Below are 17,676 nucleotides of genomic sequence, written 5' to 3'. Positions count from 1 at the left end.
AATTGTTACTCCCACAGGGGAAAAGATAATAAAAAAGAGATTTACGGCTATTATTCCCATTTATTCTTATATTTTCCATTTTCCCAATCTCTGGACAGTACTCTAATGAGGTAGTGAATACCTCTGCAATAGAACATAATTCAAAGACTTTTATATTATATTTTTCTTTATAGCCCTGTCTCTGAGCTGTTGCTAGGGACAAACATATCTTGCTGGACACATTCTGGCTTCAAATCTATGAACCTGTGTTCGCCCCTCCCTTTTGTTATTTACTTTCATCAGTGTATTTACATTTTTTGTGTATTTGCTTTATTTCATTATGATTTATCTTTATGTCTCCTCATTCTCCACCACTAGATCACCAGGTTTAAAGTCTTCTGTGCTGCTCCAGGCAGTCCAATTTTTGGGCAAGGGTGTCTATGATCCCCATGAAAAATGTTTAAACAAATTTTCCCCCCATGGGCAAATGCTTGCCAGGCCATGCACTCCATTACAAGTCTCAGAGACCCACACCCCTACATTGGGCCTACTTCTTAACTCTGTTTCCTGCAATGTCTCTTCCTTATCTCTGACTACATGACCTGGGTGAACGTGTTCTGTACTGTTATAGGCCGGTGAATGTTGGGCAAGAGGGGCTGTGATGGCAATAGTATGTTTTTAGAAAAGGTACCCCCCTTTGGGAAATTGTTTGTCAGCCTATGTATTCCATTATAAATCTCAGAGACCCACAACCCTACATTAGTCCTACTTTTTCACTTGGTTTCCTGCAATGTCTCTTCCTTACCTGCCACTAGATCACCAGGGTTAACATGCTCTGTACTATTATAGGCCACTGAATTTTGGGCAAGGGGGTTAAATAATAATAATAATCTTTATTTATATAGCGCCAACATATTCCGCAGCGCTTTACAGTTTAACAGTTTCAAACACAACAGTCATAAGTAACAACGTTAACAATACAATAAGTAAAGCGAAATATAGCTCGTGAGAGCTTACACTCTACAATGAGGTGGGGGAGATACAAAGTACAGGTGTGTATTTACAATGATGTATTTACAATGATGGTCCAGCCATCTTCAGGGGATGGGGATAGATGGAGATAGTGAATGGGCTACACACACACACACACACACACACACACACACATAAAATGACTTTGATTAGTGAACGTGGTAGGCCACTCTGAACAAATGTGTTTTGAGCGAGCGCCTAAAACTATGCAAATTGTGAATGGTCCTAATATCTTGGGGTAGAGCATTCCAGAGGGTTGGCACAGCATGGGAGAAGTCTTGGAGTCGGGAGTGGGAGGTACAGATTAGTGCAGAGGTTAGTCAAAAGTCATTTGCAGAGAAGAAGCGGTCGGTTAGGCCGATAGACAGAAATGAGGGAGGAGATGTAAGGGGGTGCCGCATTGTGGAGAGCTTTGTGGGTGAGAACAAGTACTCTGAATTGTATCCTGTAATGAATTGGCAGCCAGTGTAATGACTGGTGAAGAGCGGACGCGTCCGAGTAACGATTAGCCAGATGGATGACCCTGGCTGCTGCATTAAGGATCGACTAGAGAGTGGAAAGTCGTGTGAGTGGGAGGCCAATTAATAGAGTGTTACAGTAGTCCAGGCGGGAGTGGATCAGGGTGACAGTGAGGGTTTTTGTTGTTTCCATGGTGAGAAAAGGGCGGATTCTAGAGATGTTCTTTAGGTGTAAGCGGCATGAGCGGGCAAGAGATTGTATATGGGATATGAAGGAGAGATCGGAGTCAAAGGTAACACCCAGACAGTGCGCCTGCTGCTGGGGTGTTATTATGGTGCCACCCACGGAGAGGGAAATGTCAGATTTAGAGAGGTTAGTAGACGGCGGGAGCAGAAGAAGTTCAGTTTTGGAGAGGTTGAGTATCAGATAGAAAGCGGACATGATTTTGGTTACCGCAGACAGACAGTCAGTGGCGTTCTGTAGTACAGTGGGGGTAAGGTCAGGGGATGGCGTGTATAGTTGTGTGTCATCAGCATAAAGATGATACTGAAAGCCAAATCTGCTGATGGTCTGTCCAATTGGGGCTGTGTAGAGGGAGAAGAGAAAGGGGTCAAGGACTGAGCCCTGAGGTACCCCGACAGTGAGAGGAAGAGGAGAGGAAGTGGAGCCAGAGAACAGATCACTGAAGGAGCGGTCAGAAAGGTAGGAAGGAAACCAGGAGAGAGCAGTATCCTTAATGCCTAGTGACGGGAGCCTAGAGAGTAGGAGAGGGTGGTCAACAGTGTCAAAAGCTCCAGAAAGGTGAAGGAGAATGAGCAGAGAGTGGTCACCGTTACATTTTGCTGTCAGAAGGTCATTGGTCACTTTGATAAGTGCAGTTTCAGTCGAATGTAGGGGGCGGAAACCGGACTGTGAAGGGTCTAGGAGGGAGTGAGTGGAGAGGTAACGGGTAAGGCGGGAGTATATCAGGTGCTCCAAGAGTTTAGAGATGAAGGGGAGATTGGGCAGGATGGGTTGAGAGCGGTTTTTATTAGTAATGGAGTAACGATAGAGTGTTTGAAGGAGGAGGGGAAAATGCCAGAGGAGAGGGAGAGATTAAAGATTGTAGTTAGGTGAGTTGTGACGACTGGAGAGTGAGACTGGAGGAGGTGTGAGGGAAAGGGGTTGGTGGTGCATGTGGTCGGACGAGAAGAGGAGAGGAGCCTGGAGACTTCTTCTTCTGTGATTGGATCGAATGTGGAGAGTGAGCCAGGGGAAATGTAGGGAGGGATGGGAGTCACTGAACTTGGTAATTGGGAGCGGGTTTCCTGATGGATATTGTCTATTTTCTCTATAAAGTGGTAGGCCAGGTCATCAGCACAGATGTCTGTGATAGGGGCTTGTGCTTTTGGCCTGAGGAGGGAGTGAAAGGTGTCAAAAAGTTTCTTGGGGTTGTTGGCTAGTGATGAGATCAGGGTGGTGAAGTAGGTCTGTTTGGCAAGGTGAAAGGCAGAGTTCTAGGTCCTTAACATAAATTTGAAGTGTATGAAGTCTTCTGGTGTGCGTGTTTTCCTCCATAAGTGTTCAGCACACCTAGAACATCGCTGGAGAAATCGGGTTTGCGATGTGAGCCAGGGCTGTTTCACTCTGTGTTTGGAGGTTCTGAGGGTGAGTGGCGCTACTTGGTCAAGGGTGCTTCTAAGAGTGTCATTGAAGTGATGTACGGCCAGATCAGGACAGGAAAAAGAAGAGATTGGTGACAATGATGAGTGTAGGGAGTCTGAAAGTGTATGAGGGTTAATGGCATGTAGATTTCTGAATGTGCGGTAGGTAGGAGGGTGCTGGGGTGGGCGAGGATTTGTGAGTGTGAAGGAGAGAATGTTGTGGTCAGAGAGGGGAAGCAGTGAGTTAACTAGGTAGAAGATTGAGCAGAGCCGGGCGAAGACCAGGTCAAGGGTGTTACCGTCCTTGTGTGTCTCAGAGGTTGAGCGCTATGCGAGGCCTAGAGAAGTGGTTAGTGATAGAAGCTGGGATGCAGATGTGGAATTGGGGCTGTTTATGGAGATGTTGAAGTTTCCCAGAATAAGGGTTGGTAGTTCTGAGGACATGAAGTGCAGCAGCCAGGCAGAGAAATGGTCCAGGAAGTGGGTGGGTGAGCCTGGGGGTCGGTATATGACTGCTACTCTGAGGGAGAAGGGACGAAAGAGCCTAATGGGTGGACCTCAAAAGAAGGGAATGAGAGTGATGGAGCTGGGGGGATGACCTGGAAGTTGCATTGTGGGGAGAGAAGTATGCCGACTCCACCACCATGTCTGTTTGTGGGTCTCGGGGAATGTGAGAATTGTAAGCCACCATGGGAAATGGCAGCAGGAGAGACCGTGTCAGAATCCTGAATCCAGGTTTCCGTGAGGGCCAGCAGATTCAGAGAGTTTTTCAGAAAGTAATTGTGTAGGAAAGGAAGCTTGTTGCATACAGACCGTGGATTCCAAAGGGCACAATTAAAAGAAGGAGATGAAGGAGTGCAAGTAATATTAGTAAGATTATTAAGGTTTCTATGTGAGGTAGGGTATGGGTTGAGGTTGGTGGATGGTGGACCAGGGTTGAGGGAGATGTCCCCTGAAATCAGTAGGAATAGGAAGTTAAAGCAAGTAGTTTTTGGAATTGTATGAAGTTTTTTTGTGCAGAGTGTTTGGGCAAGATTGACTGAGGGTTTTCAGGAAGATGAGAAGTGCATGGGTGCTGTACATGGGAGAGGGAAGGAGAAAGGAGTTGATGTATATGAGTCGTGATGGAGGGGGGATTGGTCGGTGAAAGTGGATTGCAAGGGAACATAGGAGGATAGGAATAAAGCACATGGATAGATGGGAGTGCAGAGTGTGGGTTACCTGACTCCTGCCCTGACTAACTGCCATGGAGTAACTGCTGTATGGATGTATTGTGATGGCACTAGTTTATTTATTAAAAAAGATACCCCCATTGGGGAATTGTTTGTCCGCTTATGCACTCCATTGCAAGTCTCAGAGACCCACACCCCTACATTGGGCCTGCTTCTTAACTCGGTTTCCTGCAATGTCTTTTCCTTACCTGCCACTAGATCACCAGGGTTAACGTGCTTTGTACTATTATAGGCCACTGAATTTTGGGCAAGGGGGTTGTGATGGCACTAGTTTATTTATTAAAAAAGATGCCCCCATTGGGAAAATGTTTGTCAGCTCATGCACTCCATTACAAGTCTCAGAGACCCACACCCCTATATTGGGCCTACTTCTTAACTCAGTTTCCTGCAATGTCTCTTCCTTTCCTGCCACTAAATCACCAGGGTAAACGTGCTCTGTACTGTTATAGGCCACTGAATTTTTGGCAAGTTTTGTTGTATTGGCACTAGTTTATTTATTAAATAAGATACCCCCCATTGGGGAATTGTTTGTCAGTTTATGCACTCCATTACAAGTCTCAGAGACCCACACCCTACATTAGGCCTACTTTTTACCTTGGTTTCCTGCAATGTCTCTTCCTTATCTCCAACTACATAACCATGATTAACGTGCTCTGTACTGTTATAGGCGGGTGAATTTTGAGCAAGGGGGGTTGTGATAGCAATAGTATATTTTTAAAAAAGGTACCTCCCATTGGTGGCCTTGTTGGCAAAGACTTAATAACATTTGTGTACCTTAAAGAGCTCACTTGAAAAGCTCCTTTTTGTGTTGCCTGGTTGCTCACATTGGATTCAATACACTTCATATAAAGTTGATAAAGCAATGCTATTAGTTTGGCTCAGTAGTTCATTGCAAATATTTCTTTGTACACTATATTAGTTTCCTGAGAACCATAACTTTGGCTGCATCAAATGGTAAGAGTTTAATACAAAAAATCGATGGGTGAATGCTTGTAGATGCAGAGGTCTTAATAAAGTGAGGCTGAGATATGTATGAGGAAGACTGTATGTTCCTTCTTTCTTTCTAGGATAATAAACAGGAAAACTAATAAATGCTCTTTTTATCTCTAAAGTAAATATCTGAAAGGATGTCAGATCATCAATTGTGTCTCCAATATTTACTACACAGCCAAATAGAACAGTTATGGAAAATTGAGCATAGTCACAGTTATTTTTTAGAACATCTTCACATTCTTGCAGTTCTCACTTTTATATCCGGAATACAAAGTAGCAGCTATTTTTAACATTACTTACCTAAATATACAGATCAAGAAGATTGTCATGATTATCCAGAGTACTCAATGAGTTAAGCTTAAGTTTTTCTAGAAATGTTGAATATAGATATGATTGTTCTTAATAGTGTAGTGCGAATATACAAATGGCGATTTGGAATCCAGAATGAAATATACCGAATACATTCAGACAATTACATAGCTGCATTTCTTGTAAAACATTTAGAGATGTGACACACAATGCTCATAGTGACACAATCTTGAGAAATGTTTGTTTATTCACTTCACAAACAGTTCTAAGCTTCTATGTGTCTGTTGTTTGGCATTGTAAAACATTAAGGTTTACTGAACTTCTGCCTGTGATGGTTTTATCTAAATCTTTGTTTCTTTTATATTCTAAGGATTTATGGCCCCTCGTCTGATGACTCCATAATATCTTAGTATCATCTGACGTTGAAAGCTGGCCACTTGAAGGGCTGGGTGAAACTCGAGTTACTATATAGTGTAAATCACCATATGAGATGAGAGAAACATGACTAAGACAGATGCCAAAACTGGAGTAGCTATACATGTACAGTGTGCTCATACCTGCATAATTGGGGACGCCAATGCAGTGTAGGTAATCCCCCAGGGGTTCTCTGTCTTGGTTTTGCTTCTCTGATATTCCAGACAGATGATGTTGAAAAGCCTCTTGGTGACGATGTAAGTATACTGTAAGTAGTTAATCTTTATATATACTTAATCATTATACGTAATGTGAGGCAATGATCCCTGTTACAGCTAGGCGGCGCTGTATGTGCTCTCCAGAATGTGCATGGAAGCATAGTGAGGCCATGAGGGCATACTACAGACACAGGTGAGGTGTAATTAGAATAGTGAAGCAGTGACTGAAAGCCCTGTAGCAGTGGGGGAGGTGTGTCAGTGTGTTCTTGGAAGCAGACAGGGCATTTGTCTGCAGAGCTCTCTCTGTGTGGAGCAACACACAGGCTAAAGGAACCAGAGAGACTGACACCCTGCATCTTGGGCTGTCTTATGTGTACCCGGCTACACTCCAGAGGATAAAGAGTGCAGTGCGCTGAGTGAGTACAGAGGCTTGTTAACAGCGTGCGGTCACCCAGGGAAACTGGACAGAGGGAAGTACGGCCTGTGTATTGACTGCATCACTTAACCATGCATTATTAATGGACTGTATGATGAAGCCGTATACTATATTGCCGTTTTACTGTGTATGGTCCTACCGCTGCATCAGAGTATTTAATCCAAATATGTACTTAACCTGTGTATGTTAACATATACAAAAGTGTATGCACTCATACTATTCAATTATACTATTCCTTGAATTTTGTACTTTGAAATAAAATTGCGTTGTATTGTAAGTATTAGCCTTCTTTAAAGCTGTAACTGAACCTTAGTGTTAAAAACATGGCAAATAAAATTGCCAAATTCTTCTGTAAATCATTCTGCAAAGAGGGAACCATCATACCATTAAAAAAGACAAAAAGTTGGTCGTCCTTCAATGTAGTGCATCCTGCTCTCAACATATTGTCGGGATTCCATTACCATTTGAAAAATAAGAAAGAGTTTGACAACTTGAGGTTTCATGGTACACAATTTTTTTTATTTTTTTTTCTTCAAAGTAACAGTCTCCTGTCTCCAATCACGTTATTCAGATTGCATTGTTGGGTATTCTCAAAAGCTTAACTGAAAACAGACATCATTGTGTGTCACATTAATAAACTTTATAGTCTTGCAAGGATTTAAAGTAATCTGTTTCACTCGCTTTTGGACTGATTTGTGATATTTTTATCAGCCACAACTCTGAAGTGTTAGCAAGTTTTGGTTGAAGAGGAAAAAAAATCCTTACCTTTTTTTTCCTTGCAGTCAGTTCTCCTTAAAGGGAACCTGTCACCCCGAAAATCGCGGGTGAGGTAATCCCACCGGCATCAGGGGCTTATCTACAGCATTCTGTAATGCTGTAGAAAAGCCCCCGATGTTACCTGAAAGAGGAGAAAAAGACGTTATATTATACTCACCCAGGGGCGGTCCCGCTGCTGGTCAGGTCAAACGGGCGTCTCCGGTCCGCTGCGGCGCCTCCCATCTTCATTACAAGACGTCCTCTTCTGATCTTCAGCCACGGCCCCGGCGCAGGTGTACTTTGCTCTGCCCTGTTGAGGGCAGAGGATAGTACTGCAGTGCGCAGGCGCCGAAAAGGTCAGAGGCCCGGCGCCTGCGCACTGCAGTACTTTGTCTGCCCTCAACAGGGCAGAGCAAAGTACGCCTGCGCCGGAGCCGTGGCTGAAGATCAGAAGAGGACGTCTTGTAATGAAGATGAGAGGCGCCGCAGCGGACCGGAGACGCCCGTTTGACCTGACCAGCAGCGGGACCGCCCCTGGGTGAGTATAATATAACGTCTTTTTCTCCTCTTTCAGGTAACATCGGGGGCTTATCTACAGCATTACAGAATGCTGCAGATAAGCCCATGATGCCGGTGGGCTTACCTCACCCACGAATTTCGGGGTGACAGGTTCCCTTTAACTCTGTGTGATTTTATATGTGATTTTTTATTTGAACATTGAGAAATGGACTTGGTAAGGGAAGAACGCACTTTTCTGACATTTGAAAAAAAATTTTGGAACCATGCCTTGTTTAACGCCCACCATCTTACAATGTATGATCTTTGCCTACAGATTAACAGTCCACTGAATGCTTTTCTTTTCCATCAAAAGACGATTTCAGAGAAGCAACATTATTTTCTTTATCTGATACAATAACAGTTGAAAAAAAAATAATGATCTTCAAGTGTTTCTGTGGAGAAAACGCACTTTTTGCATGGAGGTGTAATTAATTTTTTGGGTGTGGAAATGCCATTTACTTTTATATCTTGGAAATCTTGCACTGAAGCCCCATTAATAATCACTTGGGTAGATTAAGTTAGACCGTTTATGTTTATCATTGGCGACTGATGGATGTACAAAATGCATATTGTGAAGTGGATTTTCATGGGACGATCCAGTACATGGGTTCCAAGGTGTAATGGGGTGCATAAGAGTATGCAGCAGGGCAGACATTGCTGTTACTGTGTAAATCAAAGGAGTATGGAGTACAAAATGCATATTGTGAACTGGATTTTCCTGGGCCCATACACTATGTGGGTTCCAAGGCCTAATGGGGTACATATGACTGACTATGCAGCAGGGCTCGCCTTCCTGCCAATGTATAAAACAAAGGAGTACAGAGCACAAAGTGAATATTGCGAAGTGGATTTTCATGAGCCCATCCAGTATGTGGGTTCGGTGAATCAACATTATTTTCTTTATCTGGTACAATAATAGTGAAAAAAAATAATTGATCTTGGATCGTTTATGTGGAGAAAATGCACACTTTGCATGGAGGTGTAATTAATTTTTGGGGCGTGGAAATGCCATTTACTTTTATATGTTGGAAATCTTGCACTGAAACCCCATTAATAATCACTTGGGTAGATTAACTTAGACCTTTTATGTTTATCATTGGCGACTGATGGATGTACAAAATGCATATTGTGAAGTGGATTTTCATGGGCCCATCCAGTAAGTGGGTTCCAAGGCGTAATGTGGTACATATGACTGACTATGCAGCAGGACTGACCTTGCTTCCAATGTGTAAAACAAAGGAGTACAAAATGAATATTATAAAGTGGATTTTCATGGGCCCATCCAGTATGTGGGTTCAAAGGCGTAATGGGGTGCATATGAATTGGTAGCAGGGCAGACATTTCATTCAATGCCACATTTTTTTCAAATAAATAAGGCAGCACACTGTAGCGCTAAAACATGAAAACATGAAACATGAAAGTTGAACTGCATTACTGCACTAGAAATATGAAAAAATGAGAACGTTTAGCGCATAAATTGGCCAATTCATATGTACCTGGTAGCCACATTAGGGCATTTCTCGTATACCAGGTCCTACACTTTCCTTTCCTCGCTGAGAATAAACATCTTCATCAAAATGGGTGCTTGTGAAACCTCTTCTTAGACTTAATTTCTCTCTCTCTGTGGAGGGGTAATGGACCTGCTGCGATTAAACCACCTGTGGCTAGGAGGTGGAGTGCTCTGTCAGAAGGCTAGAGAATACAAATTTTAAAAAACTGACCGTCACATCCAAACATAGATCAAGTGTGAACAGGTGCTGAACCTAAAGTCACCAACTCGTACACAGTCAAATAAATAAGGCAGCATTCTGTAGCGCTAATACATGCAAACATGAAACACGAAAGTTAAACTGCATTACTGCACTAGAAATATGAAAAAATGAGAGCGTTGATGAAAAAATGAGAGATGCCTTAATGTGGCTACCAGGTACACATGAGTTGGCCAATTAATGCGCTAAACGCTCCCATTTTTTCATATTTTTAGTGCAGTAATGTAGTTCAAATTTCATGTTTCATGTTTGCATGTTTTAGCGCTACAGTGTGCTGCCTCATTTATTTGACTGTGTACAAGTTGGTGACTCTAGGTTCAGCACCTGTTCACACTCAGTCTATGTTTGGATGTGACGGTCAGTTTTTTGACATTTTTTTCAGGATTCCCCCTGGACATCTTATGACAGGGTATTGTGGTGCGTTGTAATTCTTGGCAGCCCATCCACTCACAGCATAGGATACAACAGTTTAGGAGACCCACTGTTTAATAATGGCCCTTTAAGAAGATTAAGGCTATATTCACACTTTGCGGATTTTGCTGCGGATCCGCAGCGGATTTGACTGCTGCGGATCTGCAGCAGTTTCCCCTGAGTTTACAGAACAATGTAAACTTATGGGAAACAAAAAACGCAGTGCACATGCTGCGGAAAAAACCGCGCGGAAACGCTGCGGATTACATTCCGCAGCATGTCACTTCTTTTCTGCGGATTTTCACCTGCTCCAATAGAAAACTGCAGATGAAAATCCGCAGAAGAAACCGCAGTAAAAACCGCGATAAATCCGCAGTAAAAACCGCGACAGGTTTTCAGTGCGGATTTTGGAATTCTGCTGCGGAAAAATCCGCAGTGGAATCTGCAAAGTGTGAACATAGCCTAATGCCGCCTGATACACTAGTACAAATAGGCTCTGTAACTTTAAGGCCGGCTTCACATTAAGCGTATGAAAATACGGTCCGTATATTACGGCCGTAATACGCTGAAATGTCCCGAAAATAGTGGTCCGTAGCTCCTCCGTAGGCAGGGCGTGTCAGCGTTTTTTGCGCATGGCATCCTCCGTATGTGATCCGTATGGCATCCGTACTGCGTGGTTTTCTCGCAGGCTTGCAAAACCAACATACCGCTATAGAAGTGATCCATGTGTCCCAAAAAGAAAAAAATATATATATATACTGTCTATATATATATATATATATGTCATTAGACACATATATGTATATATATTAATATTTTTTCCAGCGCTATACAGCTTGAAAGCCGGTAATTCAATTACCGGCTTTTTCTTTCTCCTTCCTAAAACCCGACATGATTTGAGACATGGTTTACATACAGTAAACCATGTCTTCTCTCCATTTTTTTTGCAGATTCCACACTACTAATGTCAGTAGTGTGTATCTGCAAAATTTGGCCGTTCTAGCTCTTAAAATAAAGGGTTAAATGGCGGAAAAAATTGGCGTGGGCTCCCGCGCAATTTTCTCCGCCAGAGTAGTAAAGCCAGTGACTGAGGGCAGATATTAATAGCCTGGAGAGGGTCCATGGTTTTTGGCCCCCCCCTGGCTAAAAATATCTGCCCCCAGCCACCCCAGAAAAGGCACATCTGGAAGATGCGCCTATTCTGGCACTTGGCCACTCTCTTCCCATTCCCGTGTAGCGGTGGGATATGGGGTAATGAAGGGTTAATGCCACCTTGCTTTGCTAATGCTGGATGTTCATAGATCGTGGGAACTTTCCTAGAAAGCCTGGGAGCTTTCTAGGAAAGTTCCCACGATCTATGAACATCCAGCAGAGGGCGCCTCACCGCAAATGAAGCTAAATATAGCTCATTGATCTATATTTAGACTCATTCCCCGGGGTTTTGCAGCGAGGAGTAGCATTGCATTAGCAAAGCTCCTTGCTGCAAAATGTTTTAACCCCTTCAGAAGGATTTACATCGTTGGACGTTACAGATCTGCGGAGGGTAAGTATATTGTTGGTTTATTATGTTTTTTCTTTCACAGAACTAGGGTCTTCAGTGACTGGATTGGGCGTAGAATAAAATACTCCAACAACCATTGTTTTTATTTCATTAAAATAATTTTAAATAATGTGTTTGTGTTTTATTTAACCCTTTCATTCAATTGGATTAATAATGGATAGGTGTCATAATTGACGCCTCTCCATTATTAATTAGGCTTAATGTCACCTTACAATAGCAAGGTGGCATTAACCCTTCATTACCCCATATCCCACCGCTACACGGGAATGCGAAGAGAGTGGCCAAGTGCCAGAATAGGCGCATCTTCCAGATGTGCCTTTTCTGGGGTGGCTGGGGGCAGATATTTTTAGCCAGGGGGGGGCCAATAACCATGGACCCTCTCCAGGCTATTAATATCTGCCCTCAGTCACTGGCTTTACTACTCTGGCGGAGAAAATTGCGCGGGAGCCCACGCCAATTTTTTCCGCCATTTAACCCTTTATTTTAAGAGCTAGAACGGCCAAATTTTGCAGATACACTCTACTGACATTAGTAGTGTGGAATCTGCAAAAAAAATGGAGAGAAGACATGGTTTACTGTATGTAAACCATGTCTCAAATCATGTCGGGTTTTAGGAAGGAGAAAGAAAAAGCCGGTAATTGAATTACCGGCTTTCAAGCTGTATAGCGCTGGAATAAATATTAATATATATACATATATGTGTCTCACTGACATATATATATATATATATATATATATATATATATATATACCTATTCTATGTGTACACATTTATTCTACCTATTCTACTGTAAGCTGTCAGTGTGATTTTACTGTACACCGCACTGAATTACCGGCTTTTCTCTCTAACAGCGCTGCGTATTTCTCGCAAGTCACACTGCTTGTCCGTGTGTAATCCGTATTTTTCTGGCTTCCATAGACTTTCATTGGCGTATTTCTTGCGCAGTACGGTGACAAACGCAGCATGCTGCGATTTTGTACGGCCGTAGAAAGCCGTATAATACTGATCAGTAAAATACGGCAGATAGGAGCAGGGGCATAGAGAATAATTGTGCCGTATTTTTTGCGAGTTTTACGGACATAGTTTCTGCGCTCTTACGTCCGTAAAACTCGCAAGTGTGAAGCCGGCCTAAGAGTCCCTCCTTCGTAAATGGAACAAGATGGGTCTGCTTATGTGTCACACACCACATGGCCAGCTAGGGGTGTTAAATGTTACAATGACATTTCCCAGTGAATGCATTTGTAGTGGTTGAAGGCAATGTTAAAGTTGGAAAACGCTTCAAAAACGCTGCGTCTGAACTAAGCCTAGGTGGGGGAGGAACATTTTCAGTCTGGATTATTTGGCCTTACAGGCAAGTCATTAATCTACAAAGGATGTACCTTGACACATTTCCCAGCAAAATCCATTTTGGTTTCTTTTCAGCGTGTTTTTTGTAGGGAAAAATGGTGTGAATCTCGGAAAAAAAATGATTAAAGCTGTGAACTAGGAGTCAGGAATGCTTCCTGAGGCGATCCCCATGATGTCCCTGTGTCATTTGAGCAGTGCTTCCATCATTTTCAGATGTTTTTAGACCTTAAAAGGACCCCCGGGGGATCGCGGTAAAAATACTCGGGTCTCCCATAGACTTTCATTGGGCTTGTTGCTCGGGTCGAGTACCCAAGTATTCCAAACTGCTTGACCCGAGCAACGAGCACCCAAGCGTTTTAGTGCTCATTCATAACTAGTAATAATTATATTTAAAAGCTCATGTTTTTTTTTTTAAATAAAAAAAGCCAAATGCTAAATGTTTTATACAATACACTGGACATATATTTTGTCATGCAATGGGAACCTACACCCCAGTTATATGTTTGCTATGATGCTTTCTAAAATCACAATCAAACATGTCCTTATTTTCTCTTTTTTTTTTCCCCCTAACAGTTCTTTATAACTCCTGGTTTGATCATGTGAAAGGATGGATGCAAATGAAGGACAATAAGAACTTCTTTTTCATTACATATGAGGAGCTTCATGAGGTTAAGTAGTAATAAAAAGAAAAATGTGGTCCCAGATTGTGTTACATGCTTGGATGATATCCCCGCCCTCACACATTTTTCCATCTTTAAGACTTAATTCACAAATTATTCATAACTATATAAAACAATTACTTTCTCCTTGGAGTCCTTAAAGTGAACCTGTCATCTTGTTTTGACATATGGAAGTACTGGTAGTGCTATAGAGGCTTCTGTGCCCCAATAAAAAGGACACCTTTTATGTAGAGATTGGATATGCCACTCAGCAGAAATTTTCGTAAGAGTGCCATATACAAATTAGTCTTGAAGTGTACAGGGGGCATGACAATGCACTTTGAAGACGCATTCCAAGTACATTGACACTCCCCAGTGCACTTGTAGTTGCATCTTTTATTAGAAAACAAGCAACTATTTCACCAATAACGGTACTTCCTTTTGTAAACTACTGACATGTTCACTCTATACTAATGTAGCTTTTTTTTAATATTTGTAAATGTATTCTTTAATTAAATCAAATTCAGTTCTAAAAAGTAACTTTCATGCACTAGTCTTTGGTGTCATCAGAGTTTAACATTTCTGATTTATCATGACAAGGGTAAAGTTCTGTAGAAAAAAACAGCATTGGCTGTAAAGTAAATAGTTGGCGGCATGGACTTTGATATGTACGAAGTTGTTGTTGGTGTCAGGAGCGTCATTCTTCAGTTTGTCAGAATCTTTCCATCTACAGATTGTGCTGACTAATGAGCACTTATTTGACTTTTCTTAATTTTTGTTTGTGGATCATTAAACAGAATATTTAAGTTCATAGAGAACTAAAAATGTATATAATCTTTATCGTATATCAATATAAGTAAAAACATGAGTATGTAGTGAAAAATAGGGGGCACAAACCCAAATGGGGGAGAACAACGTATTTAGAGCCAATATCAAAAAGTCGTGCAAAGTAATGTGTACTGTGTAGTAATATGTTAGTCTTATGTTGTGAAAGGCAATTCAGTAACACAATGTACATAGCGATCAGAGCACATACAGTGATCTGACAATAACCCAAAATAATAGAACGAGCTCTGAGACGTGGAAAATCTGTAGACCGCAATTCCTGATCCTCTCCAAACACAACTAGAGGCAGCTGTGGATTGCGCCTAAAGCTCCCTATGCAACTCGGCACAGCCTGAGAAACTAACTAGCCTGAAGATAGAAAAATAAGCCTACCTTGCCTCAGAGAAATACCCCAAAGGAAAAGGCAGCCCCCCACATATAATGACTGTGAGTAAGATGAAAAGACAAACGTAGGGATGAAATAGATTCAGCAAAGTGAGGCCCGATATTCTAGACAGAACGAGGATAGGAAAGATAACTTTGCGGTCTACACAAAACCCTAAAGAAAACCACGCAAAGGGGGCAAAAAGACCCTCCATACCGAACTAACGGCACGGAGGTACACCCTTTGCGTCCCAGAGCTTCCATCAAAACAAATAGACAAGCTGGACAGAAAAAATAGCAACAAATAGCAGAGAAGCACTTAGCTATGCAGAGCAGCAGGCCACAGGAATGATCCAGAGAAACACAAGTCCAACACTGGAACATTGACAGGAAGCATGGATCAAAGCATCAGGTGGAGTTAAGTAGAGAAGCAGCTAACGACCTCACCAGATCACCTGAGGGAGGAAACTCAGAAGCTGCAGTACCACTTTCCTCCACAAACGGAAGCTCCCAGAGAGAATCAGCCGAAGTACCACTTGTGACCACAGGAGTGAACTCTGCCACAGAATTCACAACAGTCTTAGATCAGTTGCAGAATGGATGGAATGGGTAAGGAGGTAGATAGAGATGAGGTAGGAGATATAGGGTGGTGCAGAACCATGGAGCACTTTGTGGATGAAAGCGATAAGTTCATATTGTAGCGAATGGGCAACTACTGTAGTGCTATGAATGGCACTATCAAGTCGCTATCAGTGCAGCAACTTGAAAGAAATACAACCATGACTGCCTCATTCAGACAGATTGAGAGAAGAAAGTTTGTTAAGATGGAGATTAATTAGTGTTGTAGTAGTCCAGAAGAGAATTATGGTAATTACTAGTTTAATTAAGAGGTTTTGCAGTAGGTAGGTGAGAAAATATCAGACTCTGGATTTTTTTTAGATGTGGGTGACATGAGCATTTAAGTGTTTGGATAAAGGGAAAAGTATTTAGAATTGAGAGTCCTCAGTGGTTGATACCTTTTAATGGCTAACTGAAAAGATGGTAACAAATTGCAAGCTTTCGAGACTACTCAGGTCTCGAAATCTTGCAATTTGTTACCATCCTTTCAGTTAGCCATTAAAAGGTATCAACCACTGAGGACTCAAAATTCTAAATATTTTGTTATCTACTGGCTAACACGGTACCAAGATATATATATCTTTCCTGGATAAAGGGAATAAAGGAATTTTCTGTATCAAATACATATCAAGATAGAGAACCTCCTGCTCTTATCATTATCATAATATTATCATTTTTCTGTCATTCATTTTTATATATAAACAGTTCTTAACATACTTCTTGCATATATTCTTTAATTTTTGGATAAGTAATTACTAGTGATGAGCGAAAATGCTTGCCACTACTCGTTAATTGCCCGAGTATCACGGTACTCGGTGTACTCGGCGAGCACCGAGCATTTCCGGGATTATTCAGCGGGAGTTCGGGTCTCCTGCAATTTTAGAGCACCAACAAACATGCAGGGATTGTCTGCCATGCACTGTAATGCCGCAGCCATCTTTGTTGTGCTATTACAGTGATTGGCTGGCCACACAGCGTCATCAGTACTATAAGAGATCGGATGCCAACCCGCTCGGCGCATTCAGCTCCGGACTCAGCTAGTGTAGCGAAATCTGCTGCTGAAATAGGGTCAGATTTATGCTTTTATTAGTTAGTGTGGGTCTATCATCACATAATCCACAAATCTGGATAAACCAACAGTCCTTTTTAGGGATAATTAAGGGGTATATTGATTGCAGCGCTAGGTAGGCAGGGGAGTCTATGTGCAAATATCCACATCAGTGCAAGGCATGCAGGCACTGTATGTGAGTATAAAGATCAAGAGAGTCCATTACTGTCTGCTGCTGCTCATGTTATATATACCTAGCTGCAGGTATATGTGGCTAGGATTAATTTTTTTTGGCACCTGAATCCTGCTAACTTTATTACAAGTACTCTAAAAAAGTACTCCAACTTTTTTTTAAGTGTCATAGCCTACTTATGAACACAATTTTGGTGGGCCCCAAAAAATCCAGGCCACATATTTAAGAGTTTTCTATCTCCGTCAGATGCCAGATCTATCTATAGTCTACAAATTGTTGCTTTTCAGACCCACATTCCACTTTTTTGGCTGCTCGCTAGCCTAGGTCTGTACACAATTTTGGGGTAAAAATAAAAAAATACAGGCCACGTATTGAACAGTCTGTTATCTCTGTGAGACTACTGGTCTATCTGTGCTCTACAAACAGTTGCTTTTCAGGCTTACATTCCAATTCTTTAAGCTGTCCGTTACCCTAGGTCTATACAGTATTTTTGGGTAAAAGAAATAAAAAAAACTCCAGGACACATAATGAAGAGTGTGATATTTCCGTCAGACTCCTGGTCTATCTGTGCTCTATAAATAGTTGAATTTCCGGTAAACATTCCACTTTTTTGGCTGTCTTCTACCCTAGGTCAATACACTATTTTGGGGTAAAAAATAAAAAAATAAAGGCCATGTATTGAAAAGTCCGTTATCTTCGCCAGACTCCTGGTCTATCTGTGCTCTACAAATAGTTGCTTTTCAGGCCTACATTTCACTTTTTTGGCTGTCAGCTACCCTAGGTATATTCTCTATTTTGGGGTAAAAGAAATAACAAAAAACTCCAGGCCAC

The 17,676-nt window shown here is 41.9% G+C and overlaps 1 protein-coding gene across 6 annotated transcripts in view; it reads left to right on the top strand.

Annotated features, from left to right (window-relative positions):
- Positions 1–17,676, top strand: part of LOC138651035 (sulfotransferase 2B1-like) — a 134,508-nt gene that overhangs the window by 80,598 nt on the left and 36,234 nt on the right. For all 6 annotated transcript variants that reach the window (XR_011315428.1, XM_069740972.1, XM_069740973.1 and 3 more), the window contains one exon: positions 13,692–13,786. Coding sequence is in view for 5 of the 6 variants with exons in the window: in XM_069740972.1 (XP_069597073.1) it covers positions 13,692–13,786 (95 nt within the window). In the remaining variant the exon portion in view is untranslated. The remainder of the gene's footprint in view (positions 1–13,691; positions 13,787–17,676) is intronic.

This window comes from Ranitomeya imitator, chromosome 10 (assembly GCF_032444005.1).
Source record: "Ranitomeya imitator isolate aRanImi1 chromosome 10, aRanImi1.pri, whole genome shotgun sequence".
Taxonomy (NCBI): Eukaryota; Metazoa; Chordata; class Amphibia; order Anura; family Dendrobatidae; genus Ranitomeya; species Ranitomeya imitator.
The sequence above is the reverse complement of the archived record's forward strand: the minus strand, read 5'-3'. Positions and strand labels throughout refer to the sequence as shown.